Here is a 10,326-nt window from a genome sequence, read left to right as displayed (position 1 = left end):
AACAATAACTTTTTTTTTTCCAGAAAGAGCTTTTATTGAATTCAGCAGAAGTATACAATAAACTCTGCATCTATTACATCATAAATCTATTTCCTGTATCTATCAGCACCATATACTCCAAAGCCTCTATCTCTATAGTAACTAAGTACTTAGTTTATGGCTCATATATACATATAACACCGATCTAACTCATCAAACACTTGTATTCAAGTCCCCATTCGAGCATTAGTTCCAGATTTTCCTTTGTTTTTGGAGCACTCTCCCAAGATACACACGTTGATTGGACACAATTTACAATTGCTACAACAAGTTGAACATTGGTTTTGCTGGTTCGCTTAAAGACCCTGCTGTTTCTCTCCTGCCATAAGTGCCAAACAGTCGCAGAGAGAACCAGCCTTCTAAGTTGAGTTGCAAAGGATTCACCTTTCAAGAAAACACTCCACCATTGCACCTCCATCTGCCAGCACATATCTCCTCTATATAAAAGACAGATTTTTTGTACTTTTTGCCAAACTGACTTGGCAAAAATACACTCAAAAAACAAGTGGTCTACTGACTCAATCCCCCCCACAAAGACCAACATTCTGCATTCCCCATTTTCTCAGTCTATCTTTTGTTATAAGCTTTCCTTCTACAGCCAACCATAAAGTAAAAGCAAGCTTCGGAATGCAACCCTTTCCCCACACCATTTTATACCACCTACAATTTTACCACTAGGGAATATCCTCCTCATTGCAGATTTGATAGAGAACATACCTATTGATGAGCCTAGCCACTTCACCACTAGGGAATATCCTCCTCATTATGTATTCGAAAATTTTGTTTTAAACGTGCAAAATCAACATTTACAGCTAATTAGCTTTTCTTTTGGTTTTTTAACTTTTGATCTACACTTTGGAATATGATTGCTCGCTAAAGTTTCATGTTATAAAATAGTCAAGTTATGCCCTGTATTTTGTTTCCCTTAGAAGTGTGTCAATAGAAAAATAGAAAATTTAGTTATACTTATTTAATATGTTATTTAGGGAAGGTTTTAGAATTTTTCCCACGATTAAGTTTAGGATTTGAATTATAACAGTTAGGGGTGGAAAGGATATGAGAGGGTTGGTGGGGTGTTAAAAAAATGTTAATGCATATTTTGATTATTGATCAATATATACCTTCCTTATTCTAATTCATAGACTTAAGTGTTACTATTATCTCTCTCACTTTTTTTTTTGGAACAAATTTATTAGCTTTTCGTTAATGAGCATGCGGTTATATAAGAAGAGGGAAATCTTACGTCAATCACACTAACTATACACTCCAAAACAAAATTGAAGAAACTGAAGCCAACGGAAATGCAGAACTATGTAACAAGATTGAAAGAAAACAGAGAATCCCTCAACCAATAGTCACAAAGAGTCTAGGATTTGTGCCTAATTCCATCTCAAGAGTCCAATTGTCCGTGATAAAAGGTTTCTTGTACTGCATCAACCACAAGTTGAACTACAAGTGTGAGGACTCGTAAAAACTATTATTTTTAAGCCTAATTTGTGGCTTAATAAATTATTTAATTGGATATTTGCCTCGAGGAATATTTTCTAGTCTTATTAGACCTAAATGCATGGTAATATAACTTCGTTATATTTTTAAAGTAACTCATTTCACGAATTAATTTCCTGGAGCGCGTTTAGTAAAAATAGTGAATAGTGCTTGGAGATTTTATCCGCTTGAGAGTACAATAAGTTTGGAATATTGGAGACATGTACAATGGACCTAAATTCGGTATTTTAATGTTTAAATACTCAAGTGATAGTTATTAGTACTATCGTTATAAGAATTTCTCGAAAGTTTCGCGTTATCGCGCTTAAATTGGAGATACGCGTTTTCACACGCGCGATTTAAATTCAGGAACTTTAGACCCTTATTTTGGGACGATTGAGAGTGAATAATATTTATATGAATATAAGTGCATTAGAGGTTTAGTGCACCAGTGAAATAAATTCGAGAGGAATCGAACACGAAACGCGCGGGAAAAAGAGTTAACCTTTGAATCAATGAGAGCCACACATTTTAGTTTCACATGGGTGCATCACACCAGATCAAAACCCTCCACTTTATCACCTCAAACAGCCGTGCAACTCTTCTTTTCCTTCTTCATTCCAGCCGTGCAACTCCAAGGAAAAACAAGACCAAGTTCTTCATTTTTCCTTCATCAAATCTTCATCAAACCTCTTCCAATTCACTCCAAATTCGAACTACACTTAACTAAACATTTAGAGATCCCATTGAGCTAAGAAAAGGAGCTGCTATCCATGGTTTTCTTGAGCATCTAAGGGGCCGAAATTTCTGCCTTCATCCTCTAATCAAGTAGGTGTTAATCCAACACTTAAATCTTGCTTTATGAAGATCATCTTGCATGTATAAGGTAGTATTTGCATTTGGGTAGCTTGTTTATGGTGTAAAATGAAATGGGTGGGCTCTATGAACTCCCACATTTGTCTTGAGGACTGATCTCATGCTTGATGATGGATTTAATGGTGGTTTAGTACTTAAATTAGTGGATTAATGTTGTATTGTTGGTAGAAAATCATAGGAGGTGCTTGGAGCAAAAGTGACCGTTTTACCCCTGCCTTGTCCGACCATTTTTGTGCACAATTTTGAGGTTCTAATGACTTGATTATATTGTTTACATGTTATTGTGAGTGTGTACAAAATTTCATTGAAAAATAACATGATTTGGTTGGTTAAATGAGTTGATTTCCAAAGTTAGCAAAACTGGAAAATGAATCCCGTATTGCCCAGGCAGTCATCTTGTATCGGCTATAACTCTTTACTCCGATGTCGAAATTGAGTGCCGTCGGTGGCATTTGAAAGTAGACATTCCCATCTTTCCATTGGTACCAAATTCACATTCTAGTTCCACTTGAGTGAGCAACACCATTCGATTGAAAATCACTGTCCTGTTTCGTTTCTCTCTAGGAGACAGGACAGGACTTGTATCTTCATGCTCAAAAACGAGCTGTTTGTGAATGGAATTTGAAACTGGTTTCTTCTGAGAAAATTCAGCTTTATGAGAGAGCTTTCCAACGCCATCAAGCACGCCCAATTACAAGTTGAATTGAGTGAGTTGTGACCAAAGTTTGAAACAGCTACAGTGATAGAATTTTCCACTTGGACAGATTTGTAACTAACAATGACTTGGGACTTGTTATTTCGAAATTCCTGATGTAAATCACCTATCAAATGTATTTTGAATTCTTGCTAGACCTGATTATCATAAACGAGACATGTTTTAGGTATCTTCCCTTGGTCAAAAGTTTAGAAAAGGAAATTTTCATACACGAGGCAGCTTTGCCTTAAAAATTTGGAAACTTGAGTGATTTCGTTAAGTGACTTTCCGTGCATATTTTTCTATGAAATTTGACAGAGGAATAGCCCTTATATGGTAGTATAATCATACCAAATTTGGTGCCATTTCGAGTCTGTTTAGATGTTCAAACAAAGTCCCAAAGTTCATGTTTAAATCTGGAAATTCTTGATCGAGGAGGAATTTTTAGCCAACTTTGAGCTGCTATATCTTGGCGCTCAAAACTTCAATTCTTGTACCGTTTGTTTTGTTTTAAACTTTGATTGTAGCTCTAATTGAGTTCTAAATTTTGGAGGTTAGTTCGTATTGTATGAATTTTGCCGGATTTTCAAAGATGGTCAAAAACCAACCCCGAAACTGTCTAAATGGTCCCAAGCAGCAACTTTGAGTCAATTTTTGAATACCTTCTGTTTGGAATCATGGAAAAGTATCTTCTAGGAACTTTTAGCGCTTTTGAAGAAGTTTCCAACGGTATCAAGCTTTCCAATTTTGGACCTACATAGTGCAAGATACGATTTTTCTAAAATTGACACCCAAAGCTGAAATTTGTCAATTTCTTAGAAAATGAGATTTTGGAAACTTGCCTTCTTTTCTCGATACCGATTGAACATTTTGAACTCGATTTCATGGAAAATATTAGTCTCTCTCTTTAGACTTTAAAACTTTACTCTTGAGCCTCGATTATTAATAATTAAGGCCCAATTAATGAATTCCCCTTAGATTGTATAACCTTCTTTGATAAGTAGGGGTTCTAAGTGATAGTGTATAATAGTTGATGGTTATTTGCCCAGGCGCTCAAGGGGACCTTCAAGAGGAACTCGAAGTGGACGTCTAGACATTTGTTTGAGTATTACTCTCTTGTTGCTATAGGTGAGTGTTCCATATAGGAATACGTAATTGGAATAAGTCTATGACATGCATAACCCATGATTATTAAGTGTTAAGTGCTATATGTTAAGTATTTACCACACTCATGCATATCTGAATAAGGTATACTTGAATTACTCGACATGAAATACCTGAAATATGTATATTTGAACTATTCGATATGAAATGCTTAAAGAGCATATTTATGTGATTACTTGAAATATTAGATATGAAATGCTTGGAGAGCATATCTACATGATGTGTTTAAATGATTAATTATGCTATGACAGCATAAGTCGGTTGGAGTGAATCTCCTCGACTCTTATGTGGAAAAAGTGAAAACGGCCAATGGTGGCCTATTAAAATGACATATGTCTACCAATTAACCGTAATTACCACCGTTTACCGTTTACCGTTAACCATGTTTACTTACCGTTTTCTAATCTATTCGGCTACTTGCTTACTTGATTATCTGCTTACGTAATCACCAACTTACTTGATCACTTGATTATCATGAATCGCATGTTATATGAAGTTGTCCATCATTGTTAGGCGAGTGTGTACTTTACCTCACTCGACCTACTCAAATGATGAATTTTACCTTTTGCCGAATTACTTGATTACTTGTGCATGTTGTAAGCTCTAAGCTGAATTGGGCCCTGCTCATCGTTACTAACCTACTCGAGCCAGGACTGGGCTCGGTCGGGTAGGTTGGAACCTTGGGACACCGTTTCGGTATACTCGAGTATTACCACTGGAGGGATAAGGTGATGGCCAGTCAAACTGAGGGGATCCGGAAGTCATAAGGTGCAGATGACCGACAGAGTTCCACTGGAACACCGTATCCTACAGTATATGTTTACCTGGTATCATGATGATTGTTTCGTGCTAAAATGCCAACATGAAATCCTGAGCTATGCCTGTAATAAGCTCCAATCACTCGTGAACTATACATGCTAATGTCTCATACCATGATAAATGTCTCAAATTACCCGTACAATGATTATCACCTCATGATAACATGCCATTGTGTAACCTTGAACCATGCATATGATATGCCCAACTTACTTGATTTATTTGAACTGTTAGAGTGTCTTGGAATCTCACTGGGCTGTGTAGCTCATACCACGTTGTGGATTTCTTTTACAGGGTTCGAGACCAAGGGTGCTCGTGAGTAGTACTAGATTGTTTTCTTTTGAAAACTTTAAGTTATATTATAACGGATGGCTATTGTACCTTTTCCGTTGGGTTGTATTTAAGCTTGAAAGCTACATAATTGTAAGTGTGAGATATTTGAAGTACTTTAATTATGTATTGAAGTTACTTAAAGTATTTCGAGCTTTTGAATGATGGATTGTAGTGAGTCCTGGCGAGAGCTGGGCAGGCGTTCCGCGGATACCCTTTGGTTCGCCTTAGGGAGAAGTGGGGGCGTCACAACAAGCACTAGAGCTAACTTCTAATTTTGATATAGTACCCTGTTCGTGGCTAGCAAATACAGTAAATAGCAACTTCTCAACTGATTGGGGAAAGAATTTAACCAGCAATGCTCAAACACCAATTGAGTTCATCCATTCATGGTAAAGCCCCTCTATTAATTTGTTAAGTGATTAATTGGCATAAAAGAAATTGATGATATAGTAAATTGATTAAAATTCTTTTTTACTTTGAGGTGCAATTAAATATCTAGACTTGATAAAGAAGCGTTTGAACCAAGACATTTAACAAGTGAGCTACAATTCAAACAGCAATACTTGTAATATTGTATTTAGTGGGAATGGTATACCCTATATGTGTGCAAATCTAAAAGAAAAAATATTTAAAAAATAATTAATTTTTTTAGTATTTGTTGCAAGCTTTTTTTAGAATTATGGACCGAAGAATTGTGTTTTTCTTTTTTTTTTTGGAGAAGAAATTGTTGCAAGATAGGGGTGTGTGTATGTGTTTGTAAGTGTTTATTTTAGAGAGATGACAGCACCATTTTGTCCCTATTTAGAGGACAGAATAGGAACTATAAAAAATGACACAAAAAGTCTACACCAACCCCTCCCCTCTTCTTTTATATATAGTATAAATATATATATTCAACAACTATGTCTATCACCCTGATAATCTTCGCAGCTCGTTTTAAGTTTAAACAAGTCAAAACAAGCACTTTTTTTACCTAACAATTTGTTAAGAAACGCAGCACATAAAGAAGGAGAGATGCTTTAATAGTCAGGGCACTTGACAGTTTTTTTTTTTTTTTTTTTTTTTGTATAAAGGAGAAGGAGTGGATAGAGAAAAAAAAATTGGGACAGCAAAGGATTTTCTGTTATAGCTTTCTTATTACACTATTAATTTGATTAACACATAATCCATGCAATACTGGATAAAAATTTAACTTTTAAAACATCTCTATTTGTGTGATACTTATCATTTTGAGCAGTTGCGTAATATGTAATAGAAAACCTCAGGCCGTGGAGGTCTAAAGATTGGTTTGCGGTTTACATTAGTGAATGCTTGAGGTGTGACATGAGAGAGTCCATGCAACAGTTAATCGTGTAGATTAGGTTATAAACATATATTACGTTGCTAAAAGACTTGCATACGAAATCTTGTTAATGCCAACGAGACTTTGGTTTAATGGTAAAGTAGTCAAGGTTTTTTTTTTTTTTGGCAAAAGGTCCCAAACTTGGGCAAGGGGGTCACCCCTAATTTATTTCATAACCATAAAATACAAAGAGCAATCGATTGAACCACTCGGCTTCTACAAACATCCCGAGTTATAACCTAAATGAAGGTTGAAGCTTAGTAAATTAAAAATCCTAAAGTGAAGTCTCACTAAAATGTGAGTTATATAATCTAACCACGTGTTAGATACTCTCCCGTTATTGAGTTGTAATCTGTCGATATTGATCCCACCATCGTTGGTTAAGTGTAATTTTTTCAAAATAACTCGTTGGGCTTCAATTTTCACCATCCAAATATTGCACGTTGCTCTTGCGATTGTTTGAAAGTAAACAACAGATTATAAACGCTTTTAAATGGAGTGGTTATAGTATTAGTGTAGCTAACTTCCATGCTAAACAATGCATATCGTGTATGTTCTATTTCTCGAAATTAGTACTGTCATTATTCTGTTTGTATATTATGTTTTCTTTACTTAGTGCTGGACTCCAATGACAATCTTTTGGACATTCAATCTCATACAGACAAATCACATCTTTAACAGTCTTGGAGATAAAATTCCTAATAAAAAAGATGCCAAGTCTTAGGTCTATCATCTATCACATTGTTCATTTGGATGGTGTATTTTTTAGGTGTTTGTCTAATATTTTACTGTAACTCATTTTAGTTATGGAAGGGTGACAGTGGTGGTGAGTTTTTTTTTTAACATATACTTCTTTTCGGTATTTTTCTAAAACTTGTGGTGCTCTAGAGGGTTATTGCAGATGGATTTTAGGAAAAAAATTCTCTCTGAAACATTCTAAAAACAAACATACAAAACGGAGAGATTTTTAGAAAAGAAAATTTGTAAAACACCCTAAAAATAGGCTACCAACTATAGATGGTGCTTTTGGAAAAAATTTCTCTATCTAAAAGCATCCTAAAATTAGGCATACCAAATGGAGCCTAGAGTTTTAAGAGATTTTTAATGGTTAATCCTAAGATGCCTGATGAGTTCTAAATGTTCTTTTGTTATAGTCCTCTATCACTATGATTTTATGCATATTTTATCTTTAAAAGTGCTACTTAAGGTATGTTTTATGGTTAGACAAATTAAATAGCACTTGCAATGAAAATGATACAAAAGGAGTTCAATTTGGATGGAAAATGATAAATTCACGAAGACAACAGCTAATGGGGGCCAAACACAATACCCAATTGAACTTGAGGCTAAATTCAATCAAATTATCAGTTAATCTATGATGGGCGCCCGTCTTACAACCCGACGTAAGACCCAACATGTTCTGGACAAATGACTCCTAATTTAAGTGGGCTATATATTTGATTCTATCCTAGAAACCCGACTAGAGAAGGCCATATAAATACGTGAAATCGTCAAGGGGAGCCAAACAGGGAGATGGCCTATGGCCCCTATTTTCTCATATTCTACATTCTTAGGAGTAGATTAGAACAAGTAGAAGTAGAGTTTGGTTATGAACAGCTCTATTTCTCTCTTAAAAGCAATAATATCTACTAGTTCTCTATTCAAGCCAAGAATTGAAGTATTTATTCCAATGATTGTGAAGGTGGGTTTGATCTTTCCAATCTTTAATTTGCTATCTGTGTTTTCTTGATTTTATTCTATGTTGATGCATGTATAGTAGAGTAAGTGGTCAAAGCAGTAAATCATAAAAAATGGGAGAATGCTCTGGCGGCGCTAGGCGTCAAGAGAACCTTGATCCTAATCTGCCTCTGCCTCAAGGGGTGGATTCCTCCACACGCAGAGATCCCAAAAAATTTAAAAGACTCGCTACTGGGGAGTTTGTCCCTAATCTGAGCCCTCAAGATAATGGAGAGGATTTTAGTCTTGCTCGAAGCCAAGGTACTCCTGCCATCGCGGGAGCATGGGGGAAACAGTCATTCATTGATACGCTGCGGTTTGGGGGGGAGAAACCGCCGATCTACGATGGGGAAGATGAGGATCTTGAGTTTTTGGCAGATATGGAGACAGAGGCTTGTGAAGGGATGGATAATGCGAACAATACTTCACGATTCCCTAAGCCTATTGTGGCTGCAGAGGAAATTCGACAAATGTGGAAGCCATGGAGTAGGGGGCTTATCCTGAAAGTTTTGGGGAAAACTGTAGGGTTTTGGACCCTAGAGCAGAAATTGAAGGAGCTGTGGCAACTAAGCCAGGATTTTGAAATCACAGATTTGGAACGGGGCTTCTACGTAGTTCGGTTTCGAGCGAAGGAAGATTACCATAAAACGTTGGATGGAGGACCGTGGATGGTTCAGGGACACTACATAACCGTTACCAAGTGGAGGCCGGACTTTCGGGCAGAGAAGGCTGATATTACATCCACCATGGTTTGGGTCAGACTACCAGGACTCCCAGTTGAATACTATATAGAAAAGTTTTTAATGGCAGTGGGAAACTGCGTCGGTAAGGCAATTAAAGTAGATCAGCGCACGTTGACTGCTGAGAGAGGGAAATTTGCTAGAATTTACGTTGAAGTTGATTTGAAGAAACCCTTAACTCCATTCATATGGGTAAATCAAGATCTCCAAAGGATTGAATATGAGGGGCTACACCAAATCTGCTTTAATTGTGGGCAATATGGCCACATAGCGGAACACTGTAAATCTAAGAACCAGGGGCTGGAACCAGGAGAGGAAGCAGTTACGAGGGGACCAGAGGATGCTAGTAAGGAGAAAGAGAATGAGGGGACAGAAAATCAACCTTTTGGACCATGGTTCAAGAAGACAGCGGTATGATAAACGAGTTCAACAAGGAAATATGTATCACGCCCATAACCAGAAGGGGGTACTAAAGAAAGGGTCGGGGAGAGTGGATATGCCAGGACCTTCAGGAGTCAAAGACATTCAGCTACAGCAGGCCTGGGTCGAAGTAACTACGCGGAAGGGGAGACATGTGCGGGAGAGTGGGGAGAAGGATAAACAATTAGATGGGCTTACGGTGGATTACGGCTCAAGATTTGCCGTGCTTGAGGACGAAAGTTTGGAGGAGACCCGGGGGGGAACTAGAGACTCCAGGGAAATATTATGGGAAAAGATTCGCAGCATTGCAGGTCCACCACAGGAAATAATTTTCAAGGTGGGACAGAAAGGCAAGCAACCAAGCACACCTGCAGACTCAACAAAGGGGAGAGAACGGAAAAAGGGGAAGGAGCAGGGGTCTCAAGGGATTAGACTCAGCAAGAAGGTTATGAGTCCAGTCAAAATTGGTGGATTACGGGGTACATCAGGGGGTGCCGTCAAACCAAGACAGCCACAGGAGAGAAGGTCACAGGATGTACAGGCGGCCTCACAGGTGGGCCAGGACGTCCATCCGCCACTGTGGGTGCATAACCCACTTGCTAATGCTGAACCACAAAATGACTACAGGAGGGGTGGTCAGTGGGAGGAGGTAGGCGTAGAGGAACTTGAACCGAGAGGGA

At 37.6% G+C, this 10,326-nt stretch overlaps 1 protein-coding gene and 1 long non-coding RNA gene across 2 annotated transcripts; both read left to right on the top strand.

Moving 5' to 3' along the window:
• The first annotated feature begins 2,103 nt into the window (after window positions 1-2,103).
• LOC113732493 (uncharacterized) lies at window positions 2,104-5,569 on the top strand. The gene is made up of 3 exons (XR_003458772.2): window positions 2,104-2,352; window positions 4,144-4,222; window positions 5,369-5,569. It is a non-coding gene; the product is annotated as an uncharacterized lncRNA (long non-coding RNA).
• A 2,695-nt stretch (window positions 5,570-8,264) lies between these two features.
• LOC113729037 (uncharacterized) lies at window positions 8,265-9,644 on the top strand. Its single transcript, XM_027253363.2, has one exon. It carries the CDS (start codon window positions 8,561-8,563, stop codon window positions 9,641-9,643), a length of 1,083 nt encoding a protein of 360 aa, XP_027109164.1. The 5' UTR covers window positions 8,265-8,560; the 3' UTR covers window position 9,644.
• Window positions 9,645-10,326: the final 682 nt, after the last annotated feature.

The sequence above is a fragment of the Coffea arabica genome, chromosome 2e, assembly GCF_036785885.1.
Source record: "Coffea arabica cultivar ET-39 chromosome 2e, Coffea Arabica ET-39 HiFi, whole genome shotgun sequence".
Taxonomy (NCBI): domain Eukaryota; kingdom Viridiplantae; phylum Streptophyta; class Magnoliopsida; order Gentianales; family Rubiaceae; genus Coffea; species Coffea arabica.
The sequence above is the reverse complement of the archived record's forward strand: the minus strand, read 5'-3'. Positions and strand labels throughout refer to the sequence as shown.

Excerpts from the sequence above, each read along its gene's own strand:
- LOC113729037 (XM_027253363.2), top strand. The coding sequence starts at position 8,561 with ATGGGAGAATGCTCTGGCGGCGCTAGGCGTCAAGAGAACCTTGATCCT.